The sequence below is a fragment of the Hemitrygon akajei genome, chromosome 6, assembly GCF_048418815.1.
Source record: "Hemitrygon akajei chromosome 6, sHemAka1.3, whole genome shotgun sequence".
NCBI classification, from domain to species: Eukaryota; Metazoa; Chordata; class Chondrichthyes; order Myliobatiformes; family Dasyatidae; genus Hemitrygon; species Hemitrygon akajei.
Genome location: NC_133129.1, coordinates 169,988,369 through 170,010,669, shown reverse-complemented (window position 1 = coordinate 170,010,669; position 22,301 = coordinate 169,988,369). Strand labels below are relative to the sequence as shown.

At 40.2% G+C, this 22,301-nt stretch overlaps 1 protein-coding gene across 6 annotated transcripts in view; it reads left to right on the top strand.

Moving 5' to 3' along the window:
- The window catches only part of LOC140729684 (protein kinase C-binding protein NELL1-like), a 915,540-nt gene that overhangs the window by 174,910 nt on the left and 718,329 nt on the right, over positions 1–22,301 (top strand). For 4 of the 6 annotated variants that reach the window (XM_073049746.1, XM_073049743.1, XM_073049742.1 and 1 more), the window contains exons 7-8: positions 3,294–3,378; positions 16,855–16,983. In XM_073049746.1, the coding sequence (XP_072905847.1) occupies positions 3,294–3,378; positions 16,855–16,983 (214 nt within the window). The remainder of the gene's footprint in view (positions 1–3,293; positions 3,379–16,854; positions 16,984–22,301) is intronic. The other 2 variants (XM_073049744.1, XM_073049741.1) reach the window with 1 other exon arrangement.

The window sequence follows — 22,301 nt, the reverse complement described above, 5'->3', positions numbered from 1 at the left end:
GTGGCCGCTTTATTAGGTACACTTGTACACTCGTTATTGCAAATACCTAATCCAATAATCATGTGGCAGCAATTCAATGCATAAAAGCATGCAGACATGGTCAAAAGGTTCAGTTTTTGTTCAGACGGAATGTCAGAGTGGTGGAAAGAAACGTGATCTAGGTGACTTTGACTGTGGCATGATTGTTGGTGCTGGATGGGATGGTTTGAGTATTACCAGAACTGCTAATCTGCTGGGTTTTTCACGCACAACAGCCTCCAGAGTTTACAGAGAATGGTGGGAAAAAAATCACGTGAGTGGCAGTTCTGTGGGCGAAATACCTTGTTAATGAGAAAGGTCAGAGGAGAATGGCCAGACTGGTTCAAACTAACAGGAAGGCGACAGTAACTCAATAACTAAGCATTACAACAGTGGAGTGCAGAAGAGCATCTCTGAATGCACAACATGCCAAATTTAGAACATGCAATCATTGGCCACTTTATTAGGTACCTCCTGTGCCCAATATTGTGATCACTGAGAGTATATTGTACTTAAATGCTCACAAAAGCTGATTTTCTCTAATTATAGCATGCTATGCCGAACAACTACATTTTAAAGTAAACTTAAAATATTCCATATTATTGAAGTATTTGCAGCAACAGTCACTGATCATTATAGGTGTTGATCAATTAATGAAAATGAGTCATTAGTCTTTACAACACACACAAACTGCTGGAGGAACTCAGCAGGCCAGACAGCATCTATGGAAAAAAGTACAGTCAACATCTCGACCCAAAACATGAACTGTACTTTTTTCCATAGGTGCTGCCCGGCCTGCTGAGTTCCTCCAGCATTTTGTGTGTGTTGCTCGGATTTCCAGCATCTGCAGATTTTCTCTTGTTTGTCATTAGTCTTTGTCCTGTTTTGGAGAAGGAAAATGGGTTATGATCAGAAGCTAACAAGAGTGCAAAAACAGATGGTGAGCAGTTCCACAAATAAATAAAAATGAATGTCACATTTAGATGATGAGCCCTTAAAGGATTAGACTGGGGAATGATTAAATGGGAATGAGGAAAGGAACAGACTTTGTACAAATTTGTTATACAGTATGCAGTTTATCTTCATGATAGAAGAAACTAAAAGCAGCCCAACAATCGTAGAAAAAGCTGGAGGGGGGTGGGGTGAGGTGGGGGGTAGTACCTAAAACTGTCACTGATGAGAAAAGAGGTGCTTGATAAGATTGGAAGTTACAAGATCCCCTTATTCCTGGTCTTCCCACATTCCCTAGATTCTGGAAAGATCCTGGCAGATAGGGAAACTGCAAATTTAACTATCTTATTCAAGAAGAGGGAAGCAAAAAGCAGGAAATAGTGATCCAGTTGAACTAGTCATCAGTATAAATCATTTTGAAGAAATGGTAAGTCATTATTAGATAAGCAGTGGCAGAACTTACATTAAAAACAATAATTACAGTCAAGCAGAGTTAACATGGTATTCTAAGAGTGAAATCATGCTTGAAAAACTTAGAAGTTCATGGGAATATAATGAGTTTACTGAATAAAGAAGAATCAGTAGATATGGTACATTTAATTTTCCAGAAGGCATTTACTCAGGTGATAGAGAAAAGATGACTGCACAAGTTTTGGCTGTCTTGTCTCGGGGGAGGAAAGCTTGCATTGGATACAGCTCAGTTAAAATTCAGTAGGTTGATTTCTGAACTGATGTGTTAGTTGAATAAGGAAAAGTTGATGAGGGTGACTCTGGCTCATTTCAGTTTAGAAGGGTGGTAGGTAATCAAAGTGAAAACGTATAACATTCTAAAGTAATTTGAAAGGTTGGTTGCTGATAAGCTGTGCTTCCATTTGGAGAGCAGGTACTTAAAACTTGGGGCATATTTTCATATCGAGAGGACACTGTATAAGTGCGTCATGGAGGGAATTCTTCTCTGAAGCTGGTGAATTTTTTTTTTGGAATCCCTACGCTGAAAACTGCTGATACAGAATAAGTCAGATTCAGATTCAGTTTATTGTCATTTAGAAACCACAAATACAATGCAGTTAAAAAATGAGACAACGTTCTCCAGAATTATATCACAAAAAAGCACATGACAAAACAGACCACACAAGAAAAACCACATAACGTTGGTAATCCCCAATCCAGAGTCCGGAGAGGCTGCTGCGTATCAGTATCGCACAACCATCTTAGCACGTTCCCCGGAAAGGCGCTCCAATCCCATCAGACAAAACAAGACTACCCAGACACACCAAGTCAAGAGACCAGCACTACCACCCAACAAACCAAAAACCTTCACAAAACCACATAGTTATAGTTAACATTTAGTTGCAACAGTGCAGACAATACCATAATTGATAAAAGACTAACTGACAAAAACCACATAATTATAGCCTATAGTTCCAACAGTGCAAAGCAATACCGTAATCTGATAAAGAGCAGACCATGGCACGGTAAAAAGTCTCAAAGTCCCGACAGCCCATCATCTCACGCAGACGGTAGAAGGAAGAAAAACTCTTCCTGCCATGACCCTCCAGCGCCGCAACCTTGCCGATACAGGCCCCTGGAAGCACCCGACCACAGCCAACTCTGAGTCCGTCCGAAAACTTCGAGCATGTATTCAAGGGTGGGTAGATTTATTGTCTATGTGGAAGGTGAAAGGAACAGAGGAGAACAAAGCCAAGGACGAGATCGGATCAGATGTGATCTTACTGAAGCTGCAGGATTGAGGGACCGTATGGCCTCATCCTGCTTCTGTTCCTTCTGTGCCTATGTCCTTAGATCTGATAACCAAGGCTGTGTAAATTTAACCACTTCAAAAAACCTAATTTTTTATAGAAACTCTGTGTAGAGCTATAAACCTTTCAGAAATGTATCCTTTCAGTGGCATGAAAACAGAATACAGCTTGAGAATAAATCAACAACATTTAAATAAAATTCTGTTGACAACTTGCACCAGGGGAGTGAATGGAGATGATGCAGGAATACAAATTCACGGAATGTCTGCTTTCAAACAGGTTTGCTACAAATTCCATGGTGACAACTGGAGTCTTGTTTTGTCATTGCTGTGAAAATCATGCCCATCTAAATTGCAAGAGTGTAATGTTATATTGTGCATGCCAATGTTACTTATTGTTTTGGAGGCATTGCATAGCAGAATGTGGTTTCTTGCAGTTGCTATGGAAACCTAAGTAAAATGGATGCTTTGAAATAATTGGCATTAGTGTCATCAGTGTTGTACCTTATATAGTCTGTGCCTCAATTCTTACGTTTTTGTCCTTTCTTTACTCTTGCTATTTTGGAGCATGTCCGACATGCAGCGACTTCCTTAACCTGGTGCAAGGCATTATGGATCTGCAGGAACTGCTTGCGAAAATGACGACCAAAGTGAGTTTACCAGAATGCTGGTTTATGGTATTTTTAACTTTAAAACACCTGGCTTTGCTTTAATCTTTCAAATAGCCATTTGATAAATGGATTCACAGATGCATTCTCCAACTCCTAAACTCCTCTTTCTGGTGCCCTCCCTCCTCCCTTTCACCCATGGTTACTGTACTTTCCTCATCAGATTCCTTCCTATTTATAGCCCTTTATCTTTTCCATCTTTCGTCTCACAGCTTCTCACTTCATCCCCTCTCTCTCTGACATCTTACCTTCTCCCCTCACCTGGCTTCACCTATCACCTGCTAGATTGTACTCCTCCCCACTCCCTCCACCATTTTATTCTGGCTTCTTCCCCCTTCCTTTCCAGTCCTGATGAAGGGTCTGGTCCGAAATGTCGACTGTTTATTCCTCTCCAGAGATGCCTGACCTGCTGAGTTCCTCCAGCATTTTGTGTGTGTGTTACTCTGTATTCCCCAAACTCTAGGATGCACAACAAGAATTTAGGATTACTTTCATGGTCAACATAGATTTCTGATTTAGCTGGATGACTAGAGCATTGTAAACATGGTGAACAATTTTATTTTTAAATGAGGTAAATATTTTGTTCTCCTAAACTTATGATAGGTTTATTCACGGCAACTGCTCAGCTTGCGAATCTAACACCATTAAAGAATGAGTCGGTTGGCTATGTAGGACTTATTGCCCGAATTCACTTCTCACCAGATTCCCACAGCTGTGACTCCCAATGTCCTCACTGCTGTGACCATTCCACAAGCAGGAATTGGGCTGCAGGTAGTAGGAACACATCTGACCCTGAATAGTGCTAACAGCCTTCTGGCAGTTCATGCTGTCTGAATATTTCTCCTGCTTTAAAGAACATTATCTCCCTCCTGCTACCCCTCTCTCCTGGAATCTCTTGCTAGACCAAATGTTTTGCTTTTGATAGTTCTATAGTATCTTTTAATCTTGAATATCCACCTTTGATCAGTGATTTTTCTACTTCATGTAGGTAGTCTTCAAATACAAAGAAAGCTGATTGTTCATTGGAACCCCCTTTTCTTACTCCAACCACAAATGGATAAATTGAATTTGACAAGAATGATAGATGGAAAGCTTGATATATTTAATTGTCCTTCATTTTTCCTTGGAGGTGTGTTATCATTTTTCTTTGAAAAATATATTCAAACCAATCCAAGTTGCACAGTAAAGCTTTTCAGATTACATTGATAACCAAACCTCATTTTCATTTCAGTTTGGAAGATGATGTCAGCATATTGAAACATATTAAATGGTGGCTTTTTAACCTTTTCTGGAATTGAGATCAAGATGCAGTTCAATCTTGATCTAATGTCTTTGAACCAATGCGACATTTTGCCAAAAATATTCAATATTAAAACAAATCATTGTAAGTATGGATTTTTGGTAATTTCCCTCCCTGCAACTTTACATTCATTAGCATGAAAGATTCCTAACTAAGATTATGCTGGACACAAAGAATTTTTGCAGTCCGCAATGCATAATTATAAAATGGACATTTTGAGCAGAATTTATGGAAGCTAAGCTTAAAAAAAAAAGGCTGACTTAAAACACACAATATTTGTGATTTCTTGGGTGCCAAATCAGGGCTATGTTCTAGTCCAGAGCTCCTTTAAAGTCCCAAGTACATTTATTATCCAAGTACATGCTGTAAATGTCACCATATACTACACTGAGAATCATTTTCTTGTGGACATACTCAATAATCCATAATAGAATAATAACCATAATAGAATCAATGAAAGGCTGCATTAACTTGGGTGTTCAATCTGTGTGCAAAAGGCAAAAAGCTGTGCAAATACAAAAAGAAAAAATGCAATAAATACTGAGAATATGAGATGATGAGTCTTTGAAAGCAAGTCCATAGGTTGGGGGACATTTCAATGATGGAGCAAGTGAAGTTGAGTGAAGTTATCCTCCTTGGTTCTAGAGCCTGTTGGTAATAACTGTTCCTGAATTGGGGCAAGCAGCTTTAAACATTGAATTGTCCTTTGCAGGTACCTTGCTAACCAGAGTGTTGGAAAATCTAGTTGCTTCTCCCTGGAATATTATATTCCTATTTTATATTATGCTTTTGAGGTTTAGATAGGGCATTTGATTTCTGAATATCTTAGGCTAACATGCCTTTCACCCATGGGTCCTCCACTCCCTTACTGTTACATCAGTTTACTCTGCCGTGCATGTTGTTAGGCAGAACTGCAAATGCACTAAGTGCACCCAAAGACCAACTAATTTGTGCAGAATCCTGTAAGTCTGAGTAACGTCACACAGCAATTACCAGAGACCTTTATAAAGACACCAAACATTTATATGAGTGCAATGATAGGAGAAATGCTAAAAACCTAATCAACCTTCTCCCCAAGAGCAATCTTTCCTTATTTACTTCGGACCTGGTTGTGTCAGAGCTCGTAGTTGTGACTGCAGCCATGAGCTGGCTTTGAGCTGAGTGCAGAGCGCTCCAGGATATGAATCTGCTGTCAGAATGTCCTGAAGGGCACTACAGGGCTTGCGGCTGTAAGCTAACACAATCTGGAGCAACGGCACAGTGGCAGGCAGAGTGTGAGGAGAGAGGGAGGGAGTTTTCTGAAGTGGGCAGCCCAAGTGACCCTGGGTTACAAAGCATTCCCTGAATCCATCCAACAGAGTATGCCTCCTGAGGAGGAAGGAGGCACGCATTGACAGAAGGCCTTAGGGCAAACCTTGTAACACTTGAGCAGCCTACTTCAGAGCATACTCGGTGAAACGCATTGCCAGTGGTTAGACCTGAAATCACAGGTTGCAATCTCTATGAGCATAGAGGGGAGGGGAACAGTTACTCTCAGGACATGTGCAGAGATTGTTTTGAGGATTGCTCAAACATGGGGAAATGAGCAAAAATCATGGTGGTTTCGTTAGGATTCTCACCATTTTACCTTTAACATTTAACTGTTTTTATTTTTGCCTACTCCCCCAACAGTAATAAGTTGAGGATCACCACTGATCATAAAATCTCTTGAAATGGGCAATAATTTACTGTGGCTGCAAGGTTGTCATTACCAGAGTGAGAGCTCAGAGTATTTGTGAACTTGGTCTGCCGTCTTCAAGTCTACTTGCCCGAAGGATTGCAGGTCCACAGACACTGAAAAGACCATTCTTGTTCAATGTAAAGTGCCCTGCTACACTCATGAGCAATGCTAACTTGCACTGTATTCTGAACTGATCTGCAATCGGTGCTGTTTTCCAGCTGAATGGCAGCAAATTGTGAATGTTTCTTTTTCTTAATAAGTAGAAGCCACCATCGCAGCTCCTTGAAAGGCAGTTGTCACCTCAGCAATCCTGTCTCTGTACGGTAGACTCACGGTTTTGCAATGTCCTTGTTTGGGAATATTTTTGCTTTTCCCTGATTTTTGCTCATTCCCTATGTTTGAGCAGCTCTCAAAACAAGCTGTGCAGCGTGTGTTGAGAATAACTCTTCCCCTCCCTCTACACTCATAAAGATTGAGTGTTAAATGTTGACGTCCTGGCAACCACTACCACACACAAGAGGCTATAACTAAGCTAAATCCTTAAGTGGCATCATTTCAACATTGCCTTTCCTTTGTTACTAGCCTTCTCAGTTTCCCTTTTGAAAACTGGCAGGAAACAAATCAACGGGAAATACTTTTTGTACAGCCGGTTAAGACCAAAACTGTACAATACTACACATCCATCGTCCATGGTCGGTCCATTAGTGCCTGCTTTCTATCATGGTTACGTTGTCTCTGGAAGCTGATGATTTTGTGATCCAAAGGTTCTTCAGAAATCAAGAATGAGGCATAAGCTTATTGGCAGCGGTTTTACTAAATGTTACATGAACAACAGAATATGATAAAGAAAAAGTAGTCATGGTTGTCTCGGACTAGAGAGAACCAAAAATTTGAATGATGATAATTAGCCCATAAAAACCCAGATTGAAGTGGTGTGGCTCCTGTTACGGAAAATTAAATAGCTTCTACAAAAATATAGAAATAACTACTGGAAAGTTCAGTGAACAATTACATGTATATACTGTAGGTGATTATATAAAATTGCAAACAAGCATAGGAAAGTTAAATTTTAAGAAAAATAACAATTCTATACCCTAATGCAACAGTTCAATAACTGTAAGTGTATAACCTTTAAGAAAGGTTTATCCAAATACTAGAACGGTGTTGGAGAAATGCAAGTCTACTCACGCAACAGTTGATGGATGAGATTGGATGTTGTTTCCACTGATCATGACAGTTTCTGTCAGATCAGTGGATTTACTGTAACACTGGTATCACTTCCCCTGTGCATGTCTGCAGGCAACGGTCTTTCTGGATGCCAGCTCCGACTGCTCTTTGATTCAGATTCATATTTTACTCTCACAGGTACTTTGAAACATACTGTGAAATGCCCCGTTTGTGTTAACAACTATCACACCTAAGGATGTACGAGGGGCAGCCCACAAGTGTCTCAACACTTTTAATTGCTGGTGTAGCCTGTCCACAATACTCAGCAGAATAGAACAGAACATAACAATCAACAAAATAACAACAGCAAAACAAGCCCTTTTCCACCCACTCAACCATCCACAAACACAACAATCCTCCACTTCCTGGACAGGACTCCGGGCCTCCAATCTTTAGACCTTAATCTTAGGCCATCGGGCCTTGACTTCTGAATTTCTGATTGACCTTTGGACTTTGATCTTTGGTATCGACCTCTGCTGTAGTGTGCAGGCAGCACCTCAGTGCATGTATCCACCTCTTCCTCCTGAACTTGAGCTTGATGTTGGTGAACATTGTGTGAGATCAGTTGGCTGACCCTGCTGTTAATGCTTCTGATGGTGCATAATAACTTCTCAGCCCTTCTTGACTGTGTAGGGATAATCCTACAAGTACTAGTAGATCTTAGCAAGTGCAGGGACTCCTCAAGTTACTTGCACTTAACGTGCAACAATCACAAACAAATATTAGAACCAGCTTTTCCTAAGAGCACAGTTTTCTGTGTGAAGTGCCTACATGAAAATCTTTTGTTAACAGCATCAACACAAAATTGCAAGGGTCAAGTAAAGCCATTTTAGTGCATGATTTATGAGAAAATAAATGTTTAGATCATTGTAGAATTAGATTTATTACTTATTTCTAGTGCAGTAGCTACAGGTAGATGCAGGGGAGAGAAGGAACAGAGAGCCAAATAAAATTGTTTCTATAATGCACAAAAATAAACCAACTTCAGAGTGACTTCAGGGCTATGATTTAATTCCAGCCTTCTCAGGATTGCTTCAATGTTTTTTTAACACTGCATAATATGCTGAGAATTTCTCTCCAAGATGAGGTGCAATGAGTTTTGGTAATAAATTTTATCTTGGAATTTTTAAATAATTACTTACATATTGGAACACATCCACAGAAATGAAGCAGATACCTTTATTTTCGATGCATACATATCTTTCAATACTCCCGAGCATTTATTTTTCCCATAGATGAATTTAAGAGAAAAAAAAAATCAGTTTTCAATTGGAGCTTCCATTTTCAAAGACTCTTCTGGTGTTTAAAATTTCTAAGGTTCTTGAAAGGGCAGCAGGAAAAATAAAGAATGTGAACTAATGGTGATGCCAGGAGGGACAATTGGGGGGGGGGGGGGGAATGTTTCAAGCAATGTGGAAGGTTTCTCAGTGTTTATTGAGAAATATCCTGTATGTTGTTGAATGTATGATAGCCAAAGGTGAGGTAATGGAAAGGCTGTAGTTCAAGTGGATAAACACAGAAGACAAAAGTATTCAACAGTGCTGAAGATGAGAGGGTTGAGAATTTCAAGATCCTAGAAGTGAATATTACCAATGGCCTGTCATGGTATAGCCACACTGACACCATGACCAAGAAAGCTTAACAAGGCACCTCTACTTCCTCAGGATGCTAAAGATACTTGTTATGTCCCCATAAAACTTAAAATTTTAGTGATGCATCATAGAATGCACCTACTGGATGCATCATAGCTTTGTATGGCAACTGCTCTACCTACTCTATGGAACTGCAGAATGTTGTGGACAATGCTCAGCACATCATGGAAACCAGCCTCCCCACCATGGACTCTTCTCACTGCCTCAGTAAAGCAACAGCATAACCTAAAAAAACCAGGACATTCTCTCTTCTACCTTCTCTCATTGGGCAGAAGATACAAAAGGCCTGAAACCACCTACCACCAGGCTCTACCCCATTGTTCTAAGACTGTTGTTCTCTAGTATGATAAAATGTACTCTTTACCTCTCAGTCTTGCACTTTGTTGTTTACATGCACTGCACTTTTGTTGAACATTTTCTTTTACCGTGTAATATCTCAATTCACTGTGTAATGGTTTGACCTGTATGACCAGTATGCAGGACTAGCTTTTCACTGCCCCTTGGTACATGTGACAACAACTGTTTGGCCCAATTCAATATACATATTAATATCCTGTGCTATTCCTATTTGCCTGTGTTCGGCCCAGATCATTTAAAAAAAATTTCTATCCATAACCTTCTCCAAATTTCTTTGGAATATTGTAATTGTATTCATATGTAGCGTTTCTTCTGGTAGCTTATACCATACCTGCTGTGTAGAAAAATGAACCCCTCAGGTCCACTATAAATCTTTACCCTCTCAACATAAACCTTCGGTAATTTCAGATTCTGTTTCCCTGGGAAAATCACTATGACCATCCACTTGATCTACCCCACTCATGATTTTATAAACCACCATAAGGTCATCCCTCGGCCTTCCTCACTCCAGGGAAAACATCACGGCCTGTCCAGTCTGTCCTTTAAACCTAAGCCCTTCTGCTCCAGTAGAATTCCTGTAAACCTTTTCTGCGTGCTCTCTAGCTTAATCTCCTTCCTATAGTATGCTTTCCAGAACTGCACACAATATTCCAGGTAACGTCTTATCAACATCCTAGACAAACGTAGCATGATGCTCCAACTCTTGTACTCGGTGTCCCATCTTCACTATTTTGACACTTCTGCGGACCTATGTACTTGGTTGCTCTGTTCTACGTCACCCTCTTGTCATGTACTGTGCATGAGGTGATCTGGTTTAATTTCCTAAATTGCAGCACTTCACACTGGTTTATGTTAATGTCTTTACTGACTGTGATGCCAATGAAATCTAATCACATCTGCCTGCATGTGGTCTATCTCCCTCCATTCCTGTGTTTTTCAAGGTGCCCCTCAAAATACTTGTTAAACCATTGCTATCATATCTACTCCTACTAATTCCCCTGGCAGTGTTTTCCAGGCATCTGCAGCTCACCATAATCTCATAAATCTTCTTCAGCTTTTCTTCCTCTCATCTTAGTCCAATGCCCTTGAGCACTTGATATTCCCACCCTAGAGATTAAAAAAAAAGCCTTTCCTGTCTATACATCTCATAATTTTACATACTTCTATCAGCCTTCCCCTCAGCCTGTTGTTCCCTGGCTGCCCTTCTTATGTAAAGGTAGAACATTAGCCATGTTCCACTCTTCAGGGATCTTGCCCTTGGCTAAGGAAAGTACAAAGAAAATCTCTGCTAGAGTCCCTAGAATTTCTGGCCTTCCTTTCCATAGCATCCTATGATACATCTAATTGGGATCCATCTTTATGCATCTTGAAACCTCCAAGACACTCTTTCATAATATTGAATTGAATTAAAATTAGAATTGAATTTCAGTTTATTGCCATTTAGAAACTACAAATGCAATGCAGTTAAAAATTAGACAACGTTCCTCCAGAATGATATCACAAAAGCACACAACAAAACAGACTACTCCAGAAAATCCACATAACGTTTGGCAATCCCCAAATCCAGAGTCCGGAGAGGCTGCTGTGTATTAATATCGTGCTCCCAACTTAGCGCGTTCCCCGGAAAGGAGCTTCAAATCCACCAGACAAAACAAGACTACCCAGACACACCAAGTCAGAAGACCAACTCTACCACCCAACAAACCAAAATCTAAAGCTACAAGACCTACACAAAACCACATAGTTACATATAGTTATAGTTAACATAGAGTTACAACAGTGCAGACAATAGCATAATTGATAAAAATCAGACCATGGGCACAGTAAAAATAGTCCAAAGATGCTAAAAGACTATAAGTTCGAAAGAAACCACCACACAGTTTCCACAAGTCCTCAGGGTCCCAATAGACTCGTCATTCCACGCAGGTGGCAGAAGGGAATACCCCCGCTATGGACTTCCACGGCGCCGCCCGACTCAGCCTCGTAGACGCAGCACACAATGAGAGCGCCGCTGGACCCAGCCTCGCAGATGCTGCACACAGTGAAAGCGCCCCAACCACAGTGGACTTCGAGTCCGTCGAGCCTCCGATCATCCCCTCCGGCACAGCCTCTCCGAGCACCATCCTCTGCCGAGCACACTACGACGACCCCGCCAACAGCTATTGGCAATACGACCCCGAGGACTGGGGGGCCTGTTCTTCTCAGCAGAGACCCGGACCTCACAACAGCAGCAGCAATGAAGAAGGCCTTCCTGGAGATTTCCAGATGTTCCTCCGTGCTCCCACGTCCATTTCTCATCAGATTAGGATTGTGCATGGCACCCCGCTTAACAACTCACAGATATCAACTTCGGAGAGGCCGCTGCAAACTGCGTCACACTGCCATCTTGGAAGGAGAATACCAATGATGATAGTTTATAGAGAACTAAAAAGATGCAAAAATGTGGAAGGATTTTAGTATCTCAATATATAATGCAATAATGAGTTGAGAATCATATTAATTATTGACATTAAGGTGCATGGGAACCTGGCTGTGCCCTGACAGGATGGGGCAATTGTTTTGTTTTCCTGTTGAGTAGTAACAATGTGTTAGGTTCCAGCCCCAATTGTTTTTGAGAAAGATGATGAAGAGTGACCCTATTGAGAGAGTGATTTAGATGCATATCATATTTTTACTGAGTTAAGTATTGTATGTAATTAGTTTTGCTACAACAAGTGTATGGGACATTGGAAAAAATGTTGAATTTCCCCATGGGGATGAATAAAGTATCTATCTATCTATCTATCTTCTGCGGCCTTAGTGCTGAAGGTATTACTGATTCAGTACCAGAGAATGTATACGGCCTGAGATTCTTACTCTTCGCAAACATCCATAAACCAGAAGAAAGATCCCAAGGAATGAATGACAGAAAAATGTCAGAACCCCAAAGGTGTGTATTGCAATTCCAAGACTTAATTCTAACCTTCCCGAAAGTTTATCCTGGGTTGTAGGGCTCTTGAATTCTTGCTGCCAAAGTTCACTTCCGTTGCCTGAGTGGTACATCGTTCAAAGCCGAGTGCAGAATACTAAGATGGGCTACCAGCTGGGGCTGAAGTTTCACATGAATTGTCTCAAGGTAGATATTGTGATATTAAATAATTAGGTCATTTTATAGTGGTTAAGAGCCACTGCAGTGCATGTGGGCTAGACATTTGTTACTCTATACCACTGAATTAATCATTGATGAACTTAACTCTTCTCCTGAGTTCCATGAGCTGATGTTTATGGAAGGTGAAGGATGGAATAGTGATTGTACAGTCATGAGATACTGCTGCTTCAATTAGGCCTCTGATCCTCTGGGGTGAGCATATATTTCATGCCTGAAGTAAGATATTCATTTTGTGCTTGCTTATGTTTTTTAATGAATGAAACAAAGGAGAATTAACTGAGGAATTGACAGCAGCAAAAAAAAATAATTATTTTTTTATGTGGTTCATAAATATTCCATTGGATATAAATTACCTTGGTTTAAAATCTAAAAATAGAAAATGTTAGAAATGCTCAGCAGGTCAGGCAGCATCTGTGAAGAGGGTCAGAGCTAATGTTTCAGTGATTATGAACTCTGTATAGAATTGGAAAAGTGTGGAAAATAATGTTTTATCTTGCAGAAAAGGGTGAAGATGGAGAGAATATGGAAGGTCTCTGGTAGGGTGACGATAAGGAATAGATGCATGACACAAATTCTTACTGATTCAGCAAGGGCTTTAAGTGGTGCCTAATCTACTTGAAGGCACTGTAGATAGAAGGAGATCAGAGGAGAGGAAAATAAAACCTGCTGGAATTCAAAGTTAGAATTCGGAAGATACTGAAAGTTTTAAATGAAAGAGCACTCCAAGAAAGTCCAGTAGTACCTGTGGAGAAATAAAAACTGAGTTTTAAAAACTGCCAGGAATTGAAGAGGAAAAAAATGCAGAAACTGAAACTACTAATTGGAAATGCTTCAGAAGTCGGTCGCAATTGTGGAGAGAGAAACATAGTGTGCTTTGGATTAAGGTCTTTCATCTGACAAACTGAAACCAAGTTGCAAAGGAAGTGTGAGATTGAGAATGTTTATTACAGGTCATAGATTAAAGCTGTCAAAAAACTATTACTTGAAGAATCAGCGGTTGGAGACAGGAGGGAGAAAAAGAAGAATTGAAACATGGGCACAAGTGTGGAGAGAGAGAGAGAGGGAAGGGATTAAAAATATGACTACCTGAGATGGTTAAATTCAATATTGGGGTCTAAGGACTGCAACATATCCTAACCAAATGTTGGAGACCAAGAGCAGTGGTAATAGGAAAGAGAAATCAAGCAACGGGCAACTGCACTGTTCATTCCATGCCTCTTTAAGCCACTCCATTTCTACCAATGACTCTCTCTCCTGGTATTTTCCTATATAACATGGTACAACACATGTCCATTTACCTTGTCTCTTCCTGTGATCTCAGTGTCCAAACAGTACTTACAGGTGAATTCCCTTGCAATGTTCTTCCAATCTATTACATTCAGTGTTCACAATATCATTGTCTTTACATTGGGTGATAGCATTTGGAACACCTCCATGCAGGCTACAAGGAGCTTCCAGTTACCTGTCACATTTTAATACTCTGCACCTTTCCCACTCTCACCTCTGTCTCTGATCCTCAAGGTTTCTCCAATATAAGCTTAAAGCACTGCACCTGGTCTTCAGTCTGGTCACACTGCATACCTCTGAACTCAATCATTGAAATAAAAAATTTCAATTAACACTCCATTTGTTTTCTTTTCTGTCTCCACATCGCTCGTGGCATTTCTTGTTTTATTTTTTTTCTTCATTTCTGCATCTGATTATTATTTTCTAAAGTAATTCTTATCAATGATAACTTTATTATACACCATCTCACTGATGTTCCCTCTTCTCCCCATTTAACATCCTTTTTGTACTTTTCTACTTCTGATGGAAGATGTCATACTGACTGTTTCTTTCCCCATGAAGACTACTTGACCAGTTGAGAACTTCACACATTTGTTTTGTATTTCCATCATCAGTATTTGAAATAATAAGTGCATTGGCAATGTTGCAAATTGAATGCAACAAGCATAATTGAATCTTGCAGCCAGTTGTGACTATAACTTGACTATCTGCACATGGAGTTTTGAAGCAACTTCAGTTTTACTTTTTTACATTTTTCAGTTTTTCATTTTTTTATTTAATGTTAAGAGTTCTCAAATCTACAAGTGAACCTCATACATTTACATCGGCCACGAATGTGACACATATGGGTTAATTTTTGTCACATGTACCAAGATACAGTGAAAAGCTTTTGTTTTGTGTGGCATCCTGTCACAGGTTAGCATTGCATCTTTTTTCTCTTTATCATTTTTATATTGCAGAGATTGCTTTCAATTGCATTTCTGATTTCCTCTGATGTAGAACATGCCAACAGTATCCAGAAATTTCCTTTTGCAGTTCTTATATATATATATATTAAAAAAAATCAAAAAAAACCCAGCAGATGTGGAAAATAAAAACAAAATGCTGGAAGCACCCAGTAATTCAGACACTGACTGTGATAAGAGTCACAGCTAACCTGCCTTGTCAAGAACTTGTTCTGATGAAGGGTCATGGACATCAAGTTTTAACTGAGATTTCTTCTACAGTTGCCAGCTGAGTTACTGAGTTTCCAGCAATTTTGTTTTTAATTCACTTTTCAAATTGCCTAATCTTTAATTTCATTTGCATTCAGATGGAGATGTGTAAAAAGAGCAGTGCCAATTTCATTTGTTTTTTTTTGATTTCCTAACTGATGGGAAGTGGCTAAATTTGTTCTTTACATGTGGATTTGGAGTTTAGACCAGAAGGAAGTTAGGCCCACCCTATTGTGTCTTTGCCTGCAGTTGAAGGAGCTATAAAATTAATTAATCTCTTGTTCTTTCCTTGCTTCCGAAGGTAGCTAAATGATTGTGTGTAATTTGGAGAAAGCAGAATTTTACCATTAATGTTTGTAGACTTAGCAGATGCAAATCTGGAACCTTAGAATTGAAATGTCATGGACCTGAAGCATTAATTTTATTTATTTCCAGCAATTTTGTCTTTATTTTCTTTAATCAGATTTCCAAATTGCTTCAATGCAGTTTATCGTGATGATTATACAAAGGGAAGAAGTATTAGAGACTATCATCCATCAGCCTTCTGCAACTCCAGTTTTAATACAAGCTTTCCTCTTTAATTGCTGATGCCTGGTCCAAATACCTTGCCCCCTGTGGTGTGAAGAATCTATTAGCCTTATTGAATCTTATGGGACAGGGTATGTGGGGAAAGACATCAGATAATATAATTTCTGGAAGCTGACTTCACTAAAATGAACAGAACGCCAAGATATTTTATTATTAACTTGCATAAAAATGCTTATATACGTATCAAAGCAAGAAGCTATAAATATGACCACCAATAAATCCAAGTAATTCAGAAGCAAGAACTTGAAGATTATGGTTGAAATAGCTGTTTGAGGTATAGAATTTGCTTTGACCACGGCAAAGCATTTTACGGCCATTTATGCAGTGATGGTAATGTAGAAACAAAGACTCAAGACGCTACACAGGAGATTTGTCAGACAAACAAAATATAGTGAGCCACATAGATGATACTAATGTTATGTTCTGCCGAGCATGGTGAGCTATGCTGGTGCCAGAACGTGTAGTGACACTTGTGCACTGCCCCCAGCACCTCCTTGGGTAAGTTGGTTGTTGGCACAAACGATACAGTTAATTGTGTGTTTTGAAGTTCATGTGATAAGTAGGTCTGAATCTGAAAGGCATTGGATGAGCTTGGTGAGGGTAACTATGTCAAAAAGAGTGTTGACAGGTTAAGAAGGATAAAAAGGACCTGGATATTTTTTTTTGTAGATTTAGTTGGGGTTCTTCAATACGTTGGAACCCTATTTGGGAGCTACAAAGGGAATTCCAGATTAAGGGCTGTAGATTGGTGAAGAATAGAAAGACTGAGAGAAAACAGATTGACGCAAGAGAATTAGCTTGTTTTGTAATGTATATTATGGAGGAAGGAATAATGGGGTGGGTCACCTTTGGATAATTTGAATGCGAAGAGACTTACTTGGAGTACACGGTGGCATGGATCAGTGACACAGGCTTTCATTTGACATTGATTTTATATAATCTCACTGCTAATCATACTATTGCAGTTAAACTATGCTGAGGCCCGACTGAATGAGCTGGAGAGCTGCTACTGTGAGAAGACCTGTCGGGTGAACAGAGAGGTGCACCGCAGCATGGAATCCTGGGTTGAAAAGTGCAAAAACTGCACCTGCAAGGTCAGTGGCTTCTGGGGTGATTTTATCTGAGTGGCCTGAAAGCGCATGATGTCCATTGTACTCTTTGCGAGGACTATCTGTGGAAGTGGGGAGCAAGAGACAGTTTAAGAGCAAGTTTCTGCTGTAAACTTTTTCCTGCCCGGTTGAAGCAATGTGATTTTCCATGCCCCAAGACCAGGGTGAATCTGTGTGGGTGTGGATAAGGCCATGTCTCATCATGGTGGGATAAGGTCTCCGGGAGGTTTATCTAGAGGAGTGGAAAGGGAGGTTGGAAGTTTGCCTCCCTCTCTGGTTCCATCTGCCTGTCACCCACACCACACTTGACTCACTATTTTCCCTATTCCCTCTCCCCACTGTTCCCATTGCCCACCTTTCCAGTTTTCTCATTTCCTTTCTCACTAGATCCCATAAGCTGCATCTTTTTGCCTCCACTAATCACCTCTTCCAATATCTCCACTCTCCCCTCCCCATCTGATTCCACCTACGCATCAACTCCACACCTTTCACTTGCTAACTCCTGCCTCATCCTTCCCCACACTGGCCTATGCAGTCCTAATGTAGACTCGTGATCTGTAATGTCAACTATTTGAGATGTTACCTAGTTCGGTGAGTTCCTCCAGCATTTTGTATTTTGTCTTGCTCCAAATCCCAGTACCTTCAGGTTTTTTTTCTTTGCTCTTGGAAAACGCAAAATGGGGTTTCTAATTAAGTTATAGTGTCTTTGCTGGCTGTCAACTTAGTTGGCAGAAAAGCTATCATAGGAAAAACATTTTTTGGGATTCTTACAAGAGGAATTGATCATGGGCAGTGCCTGCAGAATTCTGTATTAAGATCACAGGTGTTATGAAAGAATCAAATTTTAAGTAGACTACTCATCTTTTTAGCTTTAATTGTTGGAGGTAACTTATTAAATTTGCTGAGGGGTATTTTTATGAACTAGGGATTCCTTCTATAGTGAATTGTTCCCTCCATAGTTGATTGGCTAGGTGAGTCCACAGCGCAATCTCTACAGCGGAAACACCTTAATCACACGCCCATTGACTGGAACCATTAACAAAGTGAGAACCTATATCTGTTGTCTCTTGTATAAATTTGCATTTCTCATTGTATATGAGTTGTCAAATTAACTGCTGTGACCAATCTGATGTAAAAGCATGATAAAGTAGGAGGAATAGGAATGAATAAACATGAGATTCTACAGATTCTGGAAACCCAAAGCAACACACACAAAATGCTGGAGGAACTCAACAGGCCAGGCAGCTTCTAGGGATATGAATAAACAGCTGATGTTCCAGGCTGAGACCCTTCTTCAGGACAATTGTTTATTCAGAACAATAAATCAGTTAGGGTATTCCACATATGCCATTTAATTTCTGAGGAAAAGGTAACAATCTTAAAAATTGTAAGTAAATTAGAGTGTGAAGTTTCATGGAAGAGAATAACAAAATATAGAGTGTACTGAGTCAATTGCCTGGAAGAAAATGGATACTGATTAGGAAGTTCCTGCCAGCATATATTTAATGTAAAAGGTAAAACTTTGTCAGTACTGATAACTTCCCTCAGTTCTCAATCAAGGAAGGCTAATATTAACTGATCAGAAAATAGCTGTTGATATCTTGGTTTTAAAAACATGGAAACCTTAAATGTAGTTGGTAAGCATCCGTACTATGTTGCTGCTTGGAACTATGTCATCCCTTTGACATACCTCACCTCTTGCTGCTGACTTTTGATCTTTAATATAGTTTTATTAGCTGGATTCCTCATCCTGGTCAAGCCATAGTTTTCTGCTTAGGCACTGGAATGTTTTATGTCAATGGTAATCTTCCTTATTTCAAAAACATGATGTTGGAAATCTGAGAGGAACATAGGAAATGGTTGGAGGTACGCAACAGTTCAGATGGCATCTGAAGAGTTGATGTTGACCTCTCATCAATATTTTTCTGATGGTTCAGAGCAGAGGTCATCTGCCATTAGTGCGACAGGACAAAAGAATACCATTGGCCACATGCACCTTGATGACCAACATGTTTTTGAGATCAGCACCAGAGTATTGCAGTTTCAAACTATAGAATGCACTGTAGATACGGTGCTGGCAAATCTGACTTTTAGTCCTGAACTCGGTGACATATCATGGTTTCTTGTTTTGGCTCCATTCCTTACAGTGAAGTCGTTGGCCTGGATAATGGAGGTTAATGGTCCATTACTTTCCATTAATGAAATACGATTGAGCATCTGATACATGTTTTTGGATAAATTCATTAACTTAATTTCTTTGAAATGTTTCCCTTTTTAATTATTTGTGTACTTAAGCAGTTTTTGTTATTGTTAGTGAATTATTGATGACAGACACAGTTGGAAAAGCTGTTAAGACCAAGAAACATATGGTGGTAGGAGTGGAATTAGGCCATTCAGCTCTTCAAGTCTTCACCACTGCATCATGTCTGATTTATTATCCTTCTCAATCCTGTTCTCCCACCTTCTCCCCATAACCTTCGATGCCCTGATTAATTAAAAACATATTAACCTTCTCTTTAAATGTACTTAATGACTTGGCCTCCATAGCCACCTGTGGCAATGAATTCCACGGATTTACTACCCACTGGCTAAAGAAATTCCACCTCAACTCTGTTCTAAATGGATGTTCTCCTAGTCCAGGGGTTCCCATCCTGATGACCACAGACCCCTCGATTAATGGTCGGGGTCCATGGAATAAGAAGGTTGTGAACCCCTGTTCTGGTCTGAAGCTGTGCTCTCTGGTTCTAGACTCACCAGCTACAGCACACTTCCTCTCCACATCCACTCTATCTAGGCCTTTCAGTATTTGCTAGGCTTCAATGACATCCCCACACCCCCATCTTTTTCTTCCAAACTCCAGTGAGTACAGGCCCAGAGCCATTAAACGCTACTTAAATGTTAACCCTTTCATTCCTGGAATCATTCTCATGAACCTTCTCTGGACCCTCTCCAATGCCCAAAACTACTCTCAATACTCCAGTTGTGCCCTATAAAGCCTCATTATTACATCCTTGCTCTTACATTCTTGTTCTCTCAAAATGAATGCTAACATTGCATTTGCTTATTTTTTGCAATTGACTCAACCTGCAAGTTAACTTTTAGGGAATCTTCCACAAGGACCCCCAAGTGCCTTTGCACCTCTGGCTTTTAAATTTTCTCTCTGTTTAAAGCATAGTCTACACCTTTATTCCTTCTACTGAAGTGCATCACCACACACTTCCTTACACTATATGTTCTCCCTCTTCTTTATCCATTCTATCAATATGCTTTAAGTCCTTCTGCAGACTCCCTGCTTCCTCAACACTACCTGCCCCTCCACCTATCTTTGAACCATCCGAAAACATGGCCACAAAACCATCAATTCTGTCATCCAAATCAGTCAAATATAATGTGAAAAGATGCGGTACCAACACTGACCCCTGCAGAGCACAACTAGTCACCAGCAGCCAACTAGAAAAGGTTCCCTTTATTCCCACTCTTTACCTCTTGCCCATTAACCAAAATACTATCCATGCTAGTGTCTTTCCCATAACACCATTGGCTCTTATTTTGTTAAGCAGCCTAATGTGTGGCATCTTGTCAAAGGCTTTCTGAAAATTCATGTAAGCAACATCCACTGACTCTCATTTGTCTGACGTGCCTGTTATTTCCTCAAAGATTTCTAACAGATTTGTCAAGTAAGATTTCCCCTTAAAGAAACCTTGCTGACTTTGGCCTATTTTATCATGCACCTCCCAATACCTCAAACTCGTCCTTAATAATGGACTCCAACATCTTCCCCACCACTGAAATCAGGTTAACTGGCCTACAATTTCCTTTCTTCTGCTTCCCTCCATTCTGAAAGCATGGAGTGTAACATTGGTAATTTTCCAGTCCTCTGTAATCATTCCAGAATTTAGTGATTCTTAAAAGACCATTACTAATGTCTCCTCAATCTTCTGCTACCTTGTTCAGAGCCCGGGAGTATAGTCCATCTAGTCCAGGTGATTTATCTACCTCTGGCCTTTCATCTTACGAAGCACCTTCTCCTTAGTAATAGGACCAATACTCACTTCTGCTCCATAGCACTCACGAACTAAAGGTCCATGCGGTCCAGTATGTACTCAAGATTACTTGTGGAGTGCTACAATGGGGAATGGTTATGACTGTACGGCTTTGTCTGGAGTGTGTAAAACTAATGGAATAACACAGAGTCAAGCCAAAGACACTGGCTGAGGGGTGCACATTCCAGCCTGTTAAATTATTTATTTCACTTCACAGACGCTGCCTTACCTGTTGAGTATTTCCAGCATTACCTGCTTCTATTATCTGGTATGGCATGGGTGGCATGTTTTTAATTTATTGTGAACCCTTAATTGCCCCTGTGCCCAGTGACATGTTGGCTATTTCAGAATGCATTTAGCAGCCAAATGTCTGAGTCACAGATGGAGCAGCCAGGGTAGAGTTGGCTGAATCAGAATCAGGTTTATTATCACTGACATTTGTCATGAAATCTGTTGTTTTGTGGTAGCAGTACTGTGCAAGATATAAAGAATTATTCTTTAAGTGACAGACATGTACAAAGCAGGAACAACAAGTTAGTGTTCAGGGATTCATGGACCATTCAGAAATCTGATGTCTCAGGGGAAGAGCTGTTCCAAAAGAGTTGAGTGTTGGGTATTCGGGCTCCGATATCTTCCCCTGATGGTAGTCATGAGAAGAAGGTATATCACAGATGGTGAGCATCCTTAATAATGGATTCTGCCTTCTTGAGTCACTGCTTTTGAAGATGTCCTTGATAGTAGGAAGGCTTGTCCCCATGGTGGAGATGGTTAACCCTACAAACCTCTGCAGCCTCTTTTGATCCTGCGCTTTTGGAGTCTTCAAACTAGGCAGTGATGCAGCCATCAGAATGCTCTCCACAGTACGTCTGTAGAAATTTTTGAGAGACTTTGGTGACATACCAAATCTCCTCAAACTCTGAATGAAGTATGCCCACTGGTCTGACTTGTTCATGATTACATCAATGCGTTGGGCCCAGAATAGATCCTCATAGAAAACCTACAGTACAATACAGACCCTTTGGCCCACAAAGTTGTGATGAACGTGTCCCTACCTTAGAAATTACTAGGGTTACCCATAGCCCTCAATTTTTCTAAGCTCCATGTACCTATTCAAAAGTCTCTTAAAAGGCCTTATCGTATCCACCTCCACCACCGTCGCCAGTAGCCCATTCCATGTATTCACCACTCTCTGCATAAAAAAACTAACCCCTGAGATCTCCTCTGTACCTACTCCCCAGCACCTTAAACCTGTGTCCTCTT